The 18,485-nt window shown below is 38.4% G+C and overlaps 1 protein-coding gene across 2 annotated transcripts in view; it reads left to right on the plus strand.

The window, feature by feature from the left end:
• The first annotated feature begins 339 nt into the window (after nt 1-339).
• The window catches only part of NDFIP2 (Nedd4 family interacting protein 2), a 65,809-nt gene continuing 47,663 nt past the window's right edge, over nt 340-18,485 (plus strand). Inside the window, exons 1-3 of one of the 2 annotated variants that reach the window (XM_047870668.1) lie at nt 340-432; nt 1,306-1,418; nt 4,662-5,021. In XM_047870668.1, the coding sequence (XP_047726624.1) occupies nt 1,407-1,418; nt 4,662-5,021 (372 nt within the window). In that variant the 5' untranslated portion in view covers nt 340-432; nt 1,306-1,406. The remainder of the gene's footprint in view (nt 433-1,305; nt 1,419-4,661; nt 5,022-18,485) is intronic. The other variant, XM_047870677.1, reaches the window with a different exon arrangement.

The raw sequence follows: 18,485 nt of genomic DNA on the forward strand, positions 1-18,485 counted from the left end.
GAAACGAGGCACCTTTATCATACGGCAACCTTATTGGTAATGTTGTACAATGTTGTTAATAGCGAAGTGGCATTCTGACTTCAGATGATTTAACAAATGAGGCCTGGTTCCTGTTACAGAAGGAGAGCAAACAATGTCTTAGATGTTACGAAAATCTTGATATATAAGAGACATTTGTCTCTCCTAGTATTTTATACACACACACACACACACACACACACACCCCTACATGCACACATAGTATTTGTCTTCTTCCATGATCATCTTGGCGGTAGTTAGTCAAGAGAAACCTGTCATAATAGGCAATGTACTCAGTGCCAGTTCTGCTCTTCTATGATGAAAGTGATTATCAGGCTTGCAGAGAAAACAGGAGACAAATAACACATAAAATCCTGCCTTAAAATGGTCAAAGAACAGCCTTCTGTACTCAAGGTAAAGCAAAGAACATTTTAATAATTTATGAATTAGCCCAATTTTAAATACGTAATCCCTAAGGCAAAATGGCTGTTGATTTGATTTGCTCATGACTAAACAAAAATGAAAATGATAAATAAAAGTAGTGTTAGGACAGCTTGTCAAAATTCAAATATTTTCTAATTGTTGCCTGGTGATGCCTCCATATATATAACAGTATGTATTTAAAATAAAGCTGATAGGAAATACTTATTATGGAAATTTATTTTAATCTCTAAGCTAACTCTTTGTACTTCGTTCTCTCTTCTGTTTCTCTCTCTATTTTATAGAGACAGTTTCAGCTTGTAGTATTTAATAAACATGGGATAGTCAGTTTTCTGTGTCAGCTTGGTTAGGTTATAGCTCCAATTAAAACTCAAACACTAATCTAGGCGTTGCTGTGAAGGTACTTCTAGATACTATGATCAAAGTCCAAGATCAGTTGACTTTAAGGAGATTATCTTCTATAATCTGTGTGGGCTTGATTTAATTTGTTGAAAGGTCAAGAGCAGAACTGAGGCTTCCCTGAGGAAGAAGAAATTCTGCCTGTAGATAGCAACTTCTAGAATCTTCTAGAGTTCCAGTGGCCTATACTATGGATTTTGGATGTTTAGCCAGCCCTCACAACAGTTTAAGCCAATTCCTCACAATAAATCTCTTCATATATATCTTCTATTGGTTCTTTTTCTTAGGTTGAGTCCTGACTTATAAAAAACATGAGCTGCATTTTAGATTCTTCCTATATTCTTACTATATTGATATTCAACATAGTGTATGAGAATAAAGACAGAGACAGGAAGTAGATACCTGATTGTCAAATTGCTCACTCAGATTTCCTCTCTTAAATTATAGAGCTGAACAGATGACAGGAATCTCAGAACCAGTTAAATAAGGAACACTATGTGAAGCTAAATTGAGATACAAGCCTCCAAACTGCTAAAAGATCCACGTACATGGTAATAGAGGTAAAACTTTGGAGTAATAATTATGCTCATTTTCATTTACCAAAATGACACAATAGTTTCTTGTATTTTCCAAAATCTACTTCAGAATTTAGTGAGCAGAAAATAATGGCTACTGAATTTTTTTAGGTAGAGTTAGAAATCTTCAGACAGAGAATGCAATTTTACCTCTTTTTAATCATTCTCTAGATAAATATACAAAATCATACATATTCCAAATGCAATTAACCATTAGGATCTATGGTCACACTAACCATCAGCAGCTACTTGGCGAGTAGTTTTATGTTGTATGTTCTATGTTGTAGTGGAAGTGATAAAAAACTAGAAGTCAAGAAGTAAGGAAAATTTGGAGCATTTGCCTACCTATGATTTAGGCCTGTGTAGAAAGCCATGTGCTGGCAAGGGCACGTCTGTCCACTGCTCTTTAACTGGTGAGAATAACAACAAAGAATCCTGGCACATGTACATGCAGTTTAGCATATCTGGTTTGAACTAGGAGGAGGGTATGGAGGATGATAAGAAATCAGTTTATCTCTAAAGGGAATGGCTCTGCTTCTGGGAAGGTACGAGGGATTCCCAGTGGGAAGTATATCCCAGGAAAAGGGGTCTCTATGACTAGATAGCATCACTCTACAGAACTTCAAAGTCGTTCTTGGTGGGAAGAATGTAGATACATTATGCCCACATGAGAAAATGGTAAAAATGGAGGGTAACGGGGGCGGGGGGGGGGGGATTATTCTGGGGATGACGCATCAATTGATGTGAAAAGACAGTTGTCACTTCATACAATTTTGATATTGACCATGTTTTATCACTTTATGTCTTGGCACGTGTTTAGTTTGGGTTCTCTAGGAAGCAGATGCTGATATGAAGTTATGAGTACAAGAGATTTATTGGGGAGTTAACATCTGTGAAAAAGAAAAGGATTGGGCAGGGAGAGTCATCACAACATACTACAAAGCTAACAAAGTCTCTGCCAGGTTAGCAGGCAGTTTGGAAGCAAAGATTGCCTCTTAAAAGGGTGTCAGGCAAAAGTGGCTCCACCTGTACCACCACCAGTTGATGGCCAGATGCCACCCTGAAAATAAACACAACCACAGGTTGAAATAAACCACCTGTGGTTGAAATAAACCACACAACCACACAACCACAGGTTGAACTAAAACAACCACAGGTTGAAAACTGAAGGAAAACCGGGCAAAACAACTGGAGGTTGTTAGTTAATCACACTCCTTATAACTAGTCACAGAGTATTTTCTTGATAGGGAATCCAGGCAGTTTATCTCCATGTCTGCCCCAGTATTCTGAAGTTTCTGAACCTCTTGGTGCCTTAGTTTCCTGACTTGTTAAACAAGGATTATAGTTGTGCCTACCTCATGGAGTTGCTGTGAGGTTAAAATGACATAACACATGCAACGCCTGGCTGGGGAAAGGCTAAATATCCATTAGCTGTTATTCTACTTCTTTCCTCTTTTTCTCTTCCTTTTCTTCACTGAAAAAAACACTTTCTGTTGAATTTTGTTGTCTGCTGTCTAGATTAGCAAAATGTTCACAAAGCTTGGGAGGAGGGTAAAATTGAAAGAATCTGTTACTTTAACAGGATTCAGGATGTCTGCTTTTGGTCTTTGCTTTTCACCATTATGTTCTCAGTAGTGTTCTGGGTATGCTAGGTGCAAAAAATGGCCACTGCGCTGAGCAGTAGTCTATTTGAAAAACAAAAAATGGGCATATAAATGATTAATGAAAACACAAGCACATATAAAATTAAGTTCTAAAGGAACAGTACAGACCATAAGTGATGTAGGAATCTAATTTCATTTTTCTGTCTGTTTCAACACTGTGTGTTGTTTTATTTAAAGGTGGTATCATTTGGGGTGAAACTGTGAAGGTGACCTCTTGTACAATAATACAATAAAATGTCCTATGTTTATTGTCTTCGAATCCAAAATACATGAATTTATATTAAAAAAAAAACAAGTTTAAAGACATTTCAGGGGGCGCCTGGGTGGCGCAGTCTGTTAAGCGTCCGACTTCAGCCAGGTCACGATCTCGCGGTCCGGGAGTTCGAGCCCCACGTCGGGCTCTGGGCTGATGGCTCGGAGCCTGGAGCCAGTTTCCGATTCTGTGTCTCCCTCTCTCTGCCCCTCCCCCGTTCATGTTCTGTCTCTCTCTGTCCCAAAAATAAATAAACGTTGAAAAAAAAAATTAAAAAAAAAAAGACATTTCAGTATGTTATTGCCTCCTTTTATTGTTAGTCTCTTCATACTCTCTACCATTAGATGTGTTGAGATGGTAAAAATAGGAAGAACTGGTCAATGCTTTGAATAAAACTATCAAGAAAGCTTAAATGTTTTTAGCTGATTATTTCTCAGTGAGTTTGTCTTTATTGTATTTTTGCTATTTTAACTAGCCTATCAGACTCACTCAGTGGCTTTTTTTTATCCCAGGACTCTCCTTTGGAAACTCAGAAAGGAAGTAAAAAGTAAAGGAGATCGCTGGGCCAGATTATGTGAGATCATAGTTTTTGGGGTATAGAAAGGTTAAAAGATACTTTACTTTGTCCCATCATACTCTTCTACTCCGTAGAAAAACATGCTTTGTGGCCTTTGGGAGATACTCTCACATAGTAGGTCACGTGTGCCTAACCGGACACTAAGACTGTCTGTCTTACAATGTTGCACACCAAGTGATTTCTTACTGTTATTTCCTTTGGCATTACTGAAGTGAGTACGATGACAAAATAGTCCTATCGTACTGCCTTATTTTCTTGTATCCTTCCAGTAACCTAGGGCTCTAGAGGCCTCCTTCCTTGGCGAGACGTGAGTATGGTTGAAAAGTCCCTGTTAGATTCTCAAATCTCATACTACCAAGAAGGGGACAAAACAGTATTTAAAAAGATATCCTTTACCTCACTAATGATTTTGAACGAGCGTTTTAGGGACGTCTTAGAGACGGATCTCCCCGCATTGTCCTAGCCTGGGTGAGTTATACGAGGAAGTGTTGGGTAAACGGATGACCCATCCTGAGGTGTTCTAGGAATGCGTTCCCTTCCTCCTCGACTCCGGTGTCTGCGTGGTGTGATTGTGTATCCGCCTGTGCCGGCGCCGAAACCCGTCCAATAGAAAAGACCTATCAAGGACGGTGATTTTTTTTTTTCCGTCCCTTTTGCCACCGCCCACTCCCGACAAGCAGACAACCTAGACAGTTCCCCGGACTTGTCTTACTTTTCCATTTCCTTCCACCCAGCCAAACCCGCCCCCCCCCCCCCCCCCCCCCGCTCGCGACGCGAACGGACGCCGGAAGACCCCACGAGCATGCGCGACCACTGCGAGCATGCTCAGTAGCTCGCGCGGCGTTCTGGAGCTTCGCTGCGCGGTGGCCGACGCGGAGGTTTCCGCGACTGCTGCGGGAGCGACAGGAAGTGAAGCGGCCCGGCCGGGCGACCGCGGCGGCAGAAACAGCAGCGGAAGGGGCGCTGCGGCCAGGACGTCGTCGACGGGGGTGGACGAGGGGTCCGAGAGCCGAGAGGACTCGCCCGCTCGGAAGCCGGATCCCGAGCCGGGCAGGATGGATCATCACCAGCCAGGGACTGGTCGTTACCAGGTGGTGAGTTCCTGCGTCCCCGCCCCGGCCTTCTGCGCTGCCCAGGACCCCAGAGCTGCCTCCCGCCGTGGACCCGGGAGTCCCCTTCCTCCGGCTAAAAACTGCCTAATTCTTCTTTTTTTTCTTCACACCTTTCCTTGTGGAGCTTGTCTCTGACTCCTTCGAGACCCTTTCCTCTCAACCCAAGGCTCCTCCTGCCTCCCCATCCCTCACCCGCACCCTATATTTGGCTGTAAGATACCCTTCTCCCTCCCCCTTCCTAAAACTTCTATTTGTTTTCCTTCTCACCTTCTTGGTCATTTCCTTATTTCCTGACCCAGTCACTTCTGAGATATTTCCAGTGGATTGTCTGCTGGAAATGGTGCTGAGTTCACGTACCTGCTGGGAAGAGGATCGCCGTCAAAAATGGAGCGGGTAGGGGGGAAGGAGATGTAAGCACGATGTAGGGTGGGATGTGGATTCGGTGAAAAATGTGGGTTGAAAAATTGTGTAACTGCGGAGAATAGTGGTGCTGATCTGTGTCTTCAGCTCTAGTTAACCTTGCCATTTTGTCCTGTTCCATTTTGTTAGTATTCAGATTTTATTTCTATTCTCACTTGGGGGGGGGGGGGGGAGGAGGCAGGAGAGGAAACAGGTTTTGCTAGAAAAAATGCAAATCCTGTTTGAAAATTATTTTTCACTAAATACAGGGTTTTCCAGTTCAACCACACAAATCTTGGTATGTTAAATGAGTGAAAAGTGTCCCTCTACATTTTCAGTGTCAGTTTCTCTAATGTAGTTTTTCCTGTAGTCTTAATTCTGGTAGTGTCGTTGGCGATTTCTCTTCTAAACCCTCTTTAAAAAATGGGCTCAGCAATAGTTGACTGTTTGGTTGTAGCTAGGTAGCATGTTACAAACTTTCATGTGGTAATTAAACCTTTTCACTAAGGAAGAATAGGAAAGCATTAATATGTAGCATTGATGGTGCAATTAATAGTGCTGTTTGTGAAATTTTGCAGATGTAGATATATTAGTGCAGATTTCACCTCTCAAATATGTATTTGCAAATGTGAGACTTAGTTACGAACAAAGAATTCCTATCAATAAGTGCATTTTGACGAATACGAACGAAGGCTACTGAAAGATGGAATTCCAATGTATGCAGTTGTGCATTTGTCTAAGATACAAGCTCATGATGCTTCCATTTCATCTGGTTTACATCCTGTAAACCTTCAAATGATCTATGTTGAATTTTGTGAAAATTTATCTATTTTCAGAACGGTTTAGAAAATGTTGCTGCCACTGTGGAAGGCATTTTTCTTTTCTCTTTTCTTTTCTTTTCTTTTCTTTTCTTTTCTTTTCAATGTTTATACTTTTGAGAGAGAGAGGGATGGAGAGAGGGAGGGGGAGGGGCAGAGAAAGCAGGAGACACAAAATCCAAAGCAGGCTCCAGGCTCTGAGCTGTCAGCACAGAGCCCGACACGGGGCTTGAACCCACAAACCATAAGATCATGACCTGAGCTGAAGCGGCATGCTTAACCGACTGAGCCACCAAGGCGCACCCCTGGATAGTTTTTTTAAAAAAGACCTTCTTTTTGCAGATGTTAGCTAAAATAAAATGCAGAAAATATTGAGTACTCTTTCCAGTGTCTTTTTTCTAATCCCTTTCTTTTCTTACTCCTATTTGTTCCCTTAATGGCATTAGCTTTATTTGAATTCTTTCTCGTTGGGGTTTTGTGTGTCAGAATCAACTGTGTTCTTATACACAAGTCACTACTCAAAACATTTTTAACTGATGTAGCTGTGTCTTAAAATAATTTGTTACAGTTGCTTTCAGTAATTATGACTAGTTGAGATTTGACTTAATTATTACTAAAAAAATGTTTTTCTGACATCAGTGTATTGAAATTTACTTACCCAGTTTTAAGATATTTTTTCTTTTTCTCTACAACTCCTTTTGCAACAAATGGGTATTGCATACCCGCCCCCACCCCCCCACCCCCCCCACGCCCCCCCCACCCCCCCGCTCCCACGCCCACTTGGAGATGTGTCCTACATAAACTTTGAAATAGACTTTGAATGGGTGGAAGCGTTCCTTCAGAGCAGAGGGTAAAAATTGGTTCTTGTAAAGATACTACTCCTGGTAGGATATCAGTTGTTTTCTTTGTAAGGCAAAATGTTTGAGAATCTTAGCATAGTTTAAATTTGGATTTTAATTCCTGTTGCTTTGTAATTACATAGCTATTTCATCTGTCTAGTATAACTCTGGGTTTTATTGAGGATGGCCTGATGAATAACTATATCTAGGTATTCTGAAGAAGCAGCTGAGTTGTTGACTATTAGACTATTTGGGGACAAGTCTGCAGCTCTGGATTATATGATGAACACAACTGCTGTGTAGTTGTCTTTACTCAGTTTTTTTGAAAACTCTGGAATGATTAATAAATTATTGATCAATAAGTAATTTCAGTTGTTAAATGTTAAGAGCTAAGTAGGAGACAGGCAGATATGCTTAGGAGTACAATCGTCTGTAATGTTAATTTATCTCTTATTGATAGAGTTAAAATTTAGGTTTCCATATTGGAAAGATAGTGGTGATGACCGTCAGAATGACTCACGACCATTAACCAGTGTACAAGTTTAATGTGGAAACAGCTTTTTCTGTGATGTCTTCTTCCCTTCTGTTGTTATAGGAGTCTGAATTTTGTTAAGTAAAGCAGTGGATAATAATGTAGCGCTACAAAAAGCCTGAATTATTACCCTTCTAATTTTAGAAAAAGCTAGATATGCTATATGGTTTCCTTGGGTTACGGGATTAAGTTTTGTTTGGTAGAAAATGAGCAATGTTGCCAAACTATGTAGTTGTTTTAGCTTGGAGTTGTTAGGCCACATTCTAACTTTGATGTTTTCTATTGTAAAGGATTATGTACCTATACCAAGCTGACTACTAAGGTTTCAGAGATGTTCTGTATACAGGTTAAGTTGGCATTGTTGATTGTAGCAGTAGTTTCCCAAACTGTTTTCCAGAATGATGTAGTAGATGGTCTTAGAAGATTTATGGCATATGTTAGCGTGTTAAAACAAATATTTGCATATTAAAACAATGAGAAATTCTGCAGTAAAGACAATGGTTTAGATATTTAATCTAGCTCTTCCTAAATTTTGATCACAGATTTTTAAAGAAAATTTTGAGATTATATTAACATTTCCAAAATGTTAGTTTTCTGTGAACCTAATGAAGTATTCATACTGTAAAGATCTAGATACTTTGGCCTTGTATTTGGAGAATTAGAGTTGTCCTTGATAAATCAGGGAAGGGGATTAACTGTTGATGGTTAAAAAAAAACACATTTTAAAGTCATCTGGGCTTATATTTAGGTTGTGCTGCTTACAATTTGTGAGCTCTTACCTTAGTTAATTTATTTAGCATTTTGAAGCCTCAGTTTTGTCATATCAGTACCTACCTCATAAGGATTATTATGAGAATTATACGTTGTAATATACGTAAAAGATGTAATACAGAGATTGTTATGTGGTAAATATTACGAATAACAAGGCATATAAACTGTAAAGTATTATATATCAGTTTTTGTTTGTGACCACTTTTGTATTTTTTTTTTATACAGCAACAGGAATATCAACTACTTCTTTCTTGTTCATGTCAAGTACTGTGAAAAAAGTCTTAAGATTTGATTTTATCCTATTTACAGGCTAAGAAGTTAGTTTGTTAATGTTTCATGGTTACTAGCAGAAAACAGGAGACTCCCAGATGAGAAACAAATAGCATTCTTACTCATAGCACAGCGAGCTGCATGAACGTCAACATATTTGGGTACATTTTCCTTGCACCCACATCCCATTATGGTGATGGGTCTAGATAGATGCACTTGGTGGGTCACAGCACAGGAACTCAGGACCAAGGCTCTAGCACTTTAGCAAGCAACAAACAAGCTAGTTAACCTCTCCCTAGGAGTAGAGTTATGTGCTGTGGTAACCTTGACCTTCTTTGTTGCCTAGGTGACTTATTACAAGAATCCACTCAGTACCAGGAAATAGATAAGTTTTGCAGACTTTAACACTCAGCAAGAATGTGCACAGACACTTAGGCCCATGGCAGACTGCCATACCAAATAAATAGTACATGTTCTGGGTGAGATAATAGATGCGAATTTTTAGGTGTAGTCATTTACTTTTGTTTTCCATGTTAAGGAAATATTGCAGTCTTTTACCCTATGTTGCTGTCTAGTTTTGCCTTCTTTTCTTGGCCCACCTCTGTTCCTTTGATCCTTAATTGTTTGTTTCCTTTGAATTTATCAGGATTCTTTGGTTTATATTCTTACCACACCACTTTTACATCATCAGAGTTGCCCATTGCTTAATCCAATAGATACTTTTCAGTTCTCATCTTGATTTCTGTTACATTGACCCTGGGAACCTTCTTATTCCTGAGAGGAAGACACTTTCTACTCTTTACTTCTCTGACTTCTCTTTGTAACTCATTTTGTACTTACTCCTTAAATGTTAATACTTTCTAAGGCATCAACTATTGTAATAGCTTACTTACTACTTTCTTCCTTCATCCAACCATTCTTCAGAATGTCTTTTGCATTCTGTGAGTCCTATTTGTAGAACCTAAATTTTATTTTCATTTCTCTGCTCAAAAATCTTCAGTGGCCTCTTAATTGAATGACCTGTTCCCCACATTTAATATTAAAACTTTAAAATACATATATAGAAATGTTGAAAAATTATACTGTTAACCCCCATATACCAAATACCAATTGTAGGATCTACAGTTGCCAGCAGTTAATTTTTTGTGTTGTATACCTGTCAGTCCATCTTCTTCTTCTTCTTATTTTTTGATGCATTCAAACTTGCAGATACCTTGCAGTGTACCTCACTGCAAACCACATGCTTATCATTAGCCTAGAGTTTGATATTTCATGGTTCTCTTTCTTTGAGGTTAAAATTAACATAGAGTGAAATGCATAAATCTTATGTCCTTTATTGGATGAGTTGTGACAAATGCATACACCTGGTAAGTCAAGTCACTTTCAAAATATAGAGCAGGGATCAGCAAACTGTGTTCCAAGTACTGTTTTGTAAATAAAGTTTTATGGTAACAGCTATGTCTATTCATTTACAATGGCAGAATTGAATATTTGAAACAGGGCTACTGAAGTATTTGTTATTCTGCCCTTTATAGAAAATGTTTATTGACCCCCTGATAGAAAACATTACTATTACCCTAGAAAGTTCCTTCATGACTCTTCCCTATTGATTCCTATTCTCTAGTTGATCGCTGTTCTGATTTTTTTGACTTCAAATTAGTTTTGCTTATTCTAGAATCATATAGCATATAGTCAGCAAAACTTCTTTCACTCTCTATGGAGTTTTGGAGATTGATCTGTGTTATTGTGTATATCAGTAACTCATCCTTTTTATTGGGGAATAGTTTTTCATTGTATAAATTGAATGAATACACTAAAGTTTGTTCATCCATTGCTCTGTTGATGGACATTTGGGTTGTTTACAGTTTTGGGCTATTATGAATAAAACTGGTAGGAATTTTGTACAAATCTTTTTATGGACATAAGTCTTCATTTGTCTTGGGTGGAATAACTGAGTAATAGGGTAGGTGTATGTTTACTTTTATAAGAAACCATCAGACTTTTTTGAGTAGTTGTACTATTTTACACTTCTACCAACAATGTATGAAATTTTGGTTGTTCTACCAACTTCCAAAATTTTGGTGTTGTCAGTCTTTTTAATTTTAGCCATTCTGGTTGACTGATTGGCATTTTGAAGTATAAATTTTTGTTTTTAATGTACAGACAGAATGGATGGGTCTTCTCATACCTGTACAATGCAATATCTTAGCAGTTCCCCCTTTTAATTTTTATGCACTAACTGCTGTTGTCCCAGCAGTACTACTTATTATTAGTTCTGTAGCCATAATGTATTCTCTCTTTTACTTCCTTGGTTCTACATGTTTGTTTATCGTCTGACATTCTGTACCACACCCCTCTGATTTGTTTGCCTCGTAAAATACTGTTCTTAAATGTGAAAACTACGAAACCATAATTGAAAGGTAGGGCAAGTTACTTGTGTCTGTCATCTACATCAAGGCAGAGAAAAGTTGAGAATCACAGTATAGTTATAATGAATCACGTTGTTGTATGTCTTTCTGCTTTCTAGACTGGTGTATTTCAGAGGTGCATCAGGGTTCCTGTGAATGTCTGATTTTTATCTCTTTAAAATAGGTTTTAAACTTATAAAAACTGTAATTAAGGAAATTCACACTCAAATGTATTTTATATCACGTTTCTATAGCTTGAAGATTAATATTACGTTATTGTGTGTTGTCAGGGTAATTTGTTTTTGAATGGAGGGCATAATTAGGTTCTTTGGCTATTTCTGTGCTTGTAGTGATATTTACTGTAAGTGGGTTACTGATTTGATTAGAGCAGCTCTTTTTTTTTTTTTAATTGTGCAAATGAACAAGAAACAACAAGTTTTGGTGAGGACGTGGAGAAACAGGAACCCTCGTGCACCATTGGTGGGAATGCAAACTGGTGCAGTCAGTGGAAAACATTATGGTAATTCCTCAGAAAGTTTAAATAGAACTATCGTACAATTCAGTAATCACACTACTAGGTGTTTATCCTCAAAATACGAAACACTACTTCAGAGGGATGCATGAGTCCCTATGCTTATTGCAGCATTATTTACAGTGGTCAAGTTATGGAAGCAGCCCAAGTGTCCATCGATCGATGAATGGATACAGAAGATGTGGGATGTGTGTGCGCGCGTGTGTGTGTGTGTGTGTGTGTGTGTGGGCACGTAAATATAAATCAGCCATAAGAAAGAATGAAATATTGCTATTTGCAATAACATGGATGGAGTTAGAGAGTATAATGCCAAATGAAATAAGTCAGAGAAAGACAAATACCATATGATTTCACTCATGTGGAATTTAAGAAACAAAACAAACACACAAAAGAAAAAAAAAGACAAACCAAGAATTAGATTCTTAACTATAAAGAGTAAGCTGATAGTTACTAGAGGGAGGTGGGGGGGGAGTGAAATAGCTGATAGGGATTAAAGAGTATACTTATGATGAGTACTGAGTAATGTATAGAATTGTTGAATCACTATATTGTACATCTGAAACTAATGTAACACTGTAAGTTAACTGTACTGGAATTTAAAAAGCTTAAAATACTCTATTAAAAAATTATACAAATGAGTATACTGTATTAGCACACGTAATTGGAGGTTGAATCAAATGCTAGTCATTAATTAGGGCGTATTTGTTCATTACATGAGCTAGTAATTGTAAATGATTTGTGCAGTAATAAGTAAATGCATTGGAATTATATCATGAAAATATCACATTGTAGCTTATATGCTTATTTTATGTTTTGAGTACCTCTTGTCAGATTTACACTTAAGGTATGGGAACAGTGTTAGATATCATTATTGATTATGAAAAAGAGGTCCTATAACTTATTTATTCAATATATAATTTATGAAGTATCTTTGCCAAATTCTGTTTTAAGTGCTGGTGAACAAAACAGTTAAGTTCTTGTCCTATGGCTTATACTTTGGTGGAGGAGGTAGAACTAGGTAGTTTAAAGAAAATGAAACAGCCTTGTGGGATAAATAATACATTTCATCAATACTAAAATAGCAGTAAGAGAACAGTAATGACTTTGCATTATGTCAGGAATATGCTGAGAACTCTGCCAAGTGCTTTATGCATATGAGCACATTTAATCCTTGGACCACTTCTATGAAATAATGTCATGATCCTCACTTTGCAGATGAGAAAAAATGAGACATAAAGAGGTTAAATAATAGGCCCAGCTGTGATAGATCTTGTATTCAGATATAGTTTTAGTTTTGTTTTTTTTTTTAATGTTTATTTTTGAGAGAGAGAGAGAGAGAGAGAGAGAGAGCGAGAGCGAGCGAGCAGGGGAGGAGCAGAGAGAGGGAGACACAGAATCTGAAGCAGGCTCCAGGCTCTGAGCTGTCAGTACAGAGCCCAGTGCGGGGCTCGAACCCATGGACTACGAGATCATGACCTGAGCTGAAGTTGGACACTTAACCTACTGAGTCACCCAGGTGCCCCTGTTTTAGTTTTATATTACTTTGTAGCAAACTACTCCATACACAAGCATTTTATTATGTTTCAGGATCCCATGGGTTGGCTCTTATCAACAGAGTGGTTTTTCTGCTCCATGCGATGTTAGCAGGGTCTGCAGCCATTTTGTGGCTTATTTGGATTGAACACTCACTTGGCTAGCAGTTGATGCTGACTATTGATTGGGAGCCCAGCTGACACTGTTGACTGACTCATTTCAGTTCTCTTGTGTGTTAAAAATTAAAGCAGTCCTAGGTCCAGCCCAGATTCAAAGGGAGAGGAAATGAACTCCATCTTTCAGTGAAGGAGAGACATGCATGTACATGGTGGTAATAAATTAGTAGTGACCATCTTTGGAGATGTCACACCAGTTGGTTTGACCCCTTGGTTGATTGGAATCAGGATAATAGAGAACTGTATCCATTCTGAAGGTATGACAGTTAGGATGAGACTTGATTGAACTGTTGTAGTTGGTGAGTATTTCAGGTGTGGTAGTGGCCTATGGTGGAAATGAATTTATTTAAGAAATATGAAGAAAACTGTGGTAGAGCAAGATGAAGGGAGTTGGCTCATAGTGTAATGGGACAAACCATAGTAATTTTATGAATTTGAAGAATGGAACTTTCACTTACAACTTCAGTTTATAATTTTTGTTTTATGAAAACAGTGAAGTCTAGCTACATAATTTGCAAGGTCCAATGCCAAATGAAAATGTGGTGTCCTGCCCTGGGGCAGTCCCTTTCTGTAGGTCTGCTGTCTCAACCCACAGCAGATGGACAACTCCCAATGGATTGCATCCTCCATGCTAGGACTTGCTCCATACATGAATCAGCAATAGGAGAAGACCTTGCTGGTTTGCCTGTGAACGTGTCATGGTGATACCAGCCTGGGATGGGGTCTTATCTACTTTGCCCCTCTACTCATGGGGCAAAGGTGGGGAGATCAAGCTGAGCCAGAGAGTTCAGCTGACTGAGAATTCTTCCTTGGGAGGCAGGCTGCTTATGAACCAAGGTTCTAAGCCCCTGGCACATGGTCTGTTGTCCCTTTGGAGTTCACTTATAAAACAGAAGACCATGGGGGAGGGGAAGGGGGAAAAAAAAAGTTGCAGAGAGGGAAGGAGGCAAACCATAAGAGACTCTTAAAAACTAAGAATAAACTGAGGGTTGATGGGGGGTGGGAGGGAGGGGAAAGTGGGTGATGGGCATTGAGGAGGGCATCTGTTGGGATGAGCACTGGGTGTTGTATGGAAACCAATTTGACAATAAATTTCGTATTTAAAAAAAAACTCAGATTCAAAGATAAAATTATTAAGAATTTTAAGATGGTGACCACAAAGCATTAAACCCCAAGCATGGGGCCTTTTTGAGTCAGGATTCTGTGTGACTACACTGGTCATGTGCTCATGAAGATGTCCCTGAAAGTGGTCTTACTATGAAGGGGTGGTGATGATGATGATGATGATTATGATGATGATCTAGACCAGGTGTTGTCAAACTTTCTGTAAAGGGCCGAGTAGTGAATATTTTAGGCTTTCCAGGGTAACATGGTCTCTGTCATAACTTCTCCAATCTGCCGTTGTAGTGCAAAAGTATCCATTCTTAATATGTAAACAAATTGATGTGGCTCAAAAGCAGTGGGCTGGATTAGGCCTGCTGGCTGTAATTTGTCCACCCCTGTTGTAAATGATTTGGGAATGTACCTCAATCAGTCCTGAATTTGGGGCCCTTTGCCAGATGCTTTTGCCAAATTATTTATTTCACCCAGTGTCCAAAACAAACCCTTAGGAATGTGGTAAGGTTTTGTGTCACTTACTTGTAATCGGGCAGCTACCTAGTCTGTCACTAGAATGGGGGTAGAGATGAATGGATAGTGGAATAGAGTATAACATTTTGCTGTGAGAATGGCAAAGACAGGTTTCTCATGTCTGGTAGAATCTTCATTCTGTTGGAGTGGTCACGTCATTGAAGCCATTCTTGGCCCTCTTACTTGAAATAACTACACTTTCTTTACAATACTCCTAATTCCACTTTCTCAGTTTTTTCCCATAGTACTTATCACCAACTGATACTCTAAATATTTTGCATATTTAATTCCTACCTCCTCCTTTCACCACAGGTGTAATCTTCATAAGGACAGGGATTTTGTCTGTTTAGTTCACTGCTGTATCTTTCAATACCTCGTATATGGGAGGCCCTTAGAAGTATCTGATGAGAACGAATAAACAAATGATGCTAGCTCCAGACCAATTTCGTACACTCAAAACCTTGCTTATGTTATTTTATTCTATTTTTATATTTGTTTTTCATTGTTACTGACACTCGGGATCTCTAAGGTTGTTGTGGTGGTGGTGTGTGTTTATGTTACCTTCCAACTTAACATGTATTGCCTTGTCTTTCTGTGTATACATGATTGACACCCCCTAGAGTTGTTTATTAACCCATGAAGCCATTTGCAGTGGGCCGGCTTAGTATCTTCCTTAACTATGGAGCTGTGAGTACTCCTTTGGTTTTCTCATCTGTTTTATATTGGTTACTTAACGACTATTTTCTTTTTATTCTTTCCTTAATGTCAGACTTACATTCTAAAACATTGTCTGATTATGTGTGTATTAATAATATTTCAGAATTTTGTATATATTTTATGTTTATAGGCCTGACTTAAGTTTAAATAACTATAGAATACATTCTATTCTGCTGATGTTTATTAAATGTAAATTTACTGACAAGATCCTTGTAATTTGGACTAGCCTGCCTAGCATGTGATCATAATCCATCCTGTGTCTGTGTTTTCATGTCTTGTTGTTATGGTTTCTTCCAGAGTTTGATTACATAGCTGGAATTAAGGTGTGGATAAAATTCTTGTTAAAGACATGCCAAATGCAAGTTGGGAAATGCTGCAGTGGTCTAAGATTTACTATCAGATTATTTCAACTTGCTTACTTTTAAGATTTGTTTGAACGTGAACAATTTAATATTTTAAAGTTAGGAATGTGCTGTCGTTTAGTTTGTGATGTTTCTCCAGAATTACCAGTTACCTTATATAAAGAGAGTGCTGTTTAGCATAGGCTTTGAAAATCAGGAGATAAACTGGGTGGTTTTACCTCTTTACTAATTTTGAGGTGCTTAGGACTTGTAGACTTTAGATGTTGGACTGAAGAAATCCAGTAGTGACAGTTTTTATAGAACATCGTTCTCACTTAGAGCTTTCATTTATATCAGGATGACTTCTGTGTGATTTCCCCAAAAGAGGAAGGGCCTTGAAATAAATCTGGACCCTTTTTGAGTTTTTGTTTAGAGAACAACATGAGCCTCTGCTTGATTTGTTATTGCGCTGTGCACTAAGGATATTTTGAACTCTTTTTACTTTTGTTCTCTTGCTCTGCTCCTCTCTAACCACCACTCCGAAGCATGCTCTCTTGCTTTTTGGCTTTTGAACATATTACCCCCCCTTTTTCTTATGTCCCTCCTTCCTCAGGATTAATTTCTGTTCTTTACTCAGATCTGTTTAGATGTGCTTTCCTCCAGAAAATCTTCTCTCACTGTCTGCTTCCTCCCTCCCCCATTTCCCACCCTTTACTACCAAGTTCTGTGGGTTATTTTAATACTGTGCATGGATCCCTATCATAGTTCTTGTTCTTTGGTATGTATTTTGTAAACCCAATGGGAAGTAAAGCTTAGGTCTGTCTTGTTTGTGATAGTATATATCATAGTTCTGAACCCATTATAGATGCATAGTGCATACTTATTGAAGAAATAGATCAGGTCTTTCTGAATGATTTCAGGTGTATGCATGAGTTACTGGTGTATTATCTTTTATTTGTAAAGTGAACAGTTTTCCAAAGTTACGACCAAAAAACCCAACAACGATGTTTTGCCTAGCCTATACAATGTTGATATTCTTGATGTCCATAATTAGGGTAGGTACTTTCTTTTAGAATAGTGCTGAGGAATCTGTTTAGATGAATTCTGCAATTTTTACATAATTCTTCATCTGACTGGTGGCTTGTATTTGCAAGATAGTGAACCATGGTTAGGTTATTTGATCTACTTATGGAAAGAAGGAGAATAAACTGTTTCCATTTATTGTGGAAGTTAGCTAGTGATCATTTTCTTCATTCTTCTCATTTTATAGATTAACTGAAGGAGGGGGGTCTGTTCCAGGTTGTGCAGCAAAGGTGGGAGGACAGATGTTACTTTATTACTTGCAAACATATCAGTTAAGTTAAAATATATTACATTTTATAATATATGTTACAGTAGTAGATATTAATATTAATGTCAAATACTGAGAAATAGTCCCCTTTTCCATTCTTTGTCCTCTAAGCCTTTCTCCTAAAAAAAAAAAATCTTTTTTAGCTGCTTTAACTCTGCATTTTTAACATATAATATGTATATTCATTTACTTATTGATTAATTCTACAGTTGATCCTTGGACAACATAGGTATAACTTGATGTTACATGTATTATATGCTGTATTTTTATAATAAAGTGTGCTAGAGAAAAGAAAATCTTTTTTTATTAACTTATTTATTTTTATTAGAAAGTGCACAAACGGGGGAAAGGAGAGAGAGGCAGAAGGAGAGCTAGAGGGAGTTGGGGGGGAGAAAGAGAGAGAGAGAGAGAGAGAGAGAGAGAGAGAGAGAATCTTACGCAGGCTCCATGCTCTGCGCATAGCCCAACATGGGGTTTGATCCCATGACCCTGGAATCATGACCTGAGCTAAAATCAAGAGTTAGACGCTTAACTGACTGAGCCACCCAGGCGCCCCTCATTATAATTTTCTTAAGATTTTCTCTCCTCGGGGCACCTGGGTCCCTCAGTTGGGAGTGTCTGACTCTTGATTTCAACTCAGGTCATGATCTCGTGGTTGTGAGATTGAGCCTTGCATGGGGCTCCGTGCTGGGTGCGAGCCTCCTTAAGATTCTTTCTCTCCCTCCATCTCTCTCAAAAACAAAACAAAACAAAACCCAAGAAAGTTATAATGGAAATACAATTACAGTACTGTATTTATTGAAAAAAAATCCGCATGTAAGTGGACCCACACAGTTCAAACCCATGTTGTTAAAGGGTCAACAGTATTTTCTTACATGTCCTGCTTTCCCCTTTCAGATCTTGATCTTTGTAGTCTCACCTCTAGCGTCCAAATCTTGGCTCCTTGCTATAGGCACTGTAACCTTGGGCCAGTTACTTAACCTCTCTGTGCTATAACTTCCTCATCTATAAAGTAAGGGCAGTACAAATGCAGGACCTACTTCATAAGATTATTGTGAGGATTAAATATATGAAATTTACCTAATTTTTAAATCAGTAATAGTGTTTACATTTTATGACATGAAAATATT

The sequence above is a fragment of the Prionailurus viverrinus genome, chromosome A1 (genome assembly GCF_022837055.1).
Source record: "Prionailurus viverrinus isolate Anna chromosome A1, UM_Priviv_1.0, whole genome shotgun sequence".
In the NCBI taxonomy this organism is placed as follows: Eukaryota; Metazoa; Chordata; class Mammalia; order Carnivora; family Felidae; genus Prionailurus; species Prionailurus viverrinus.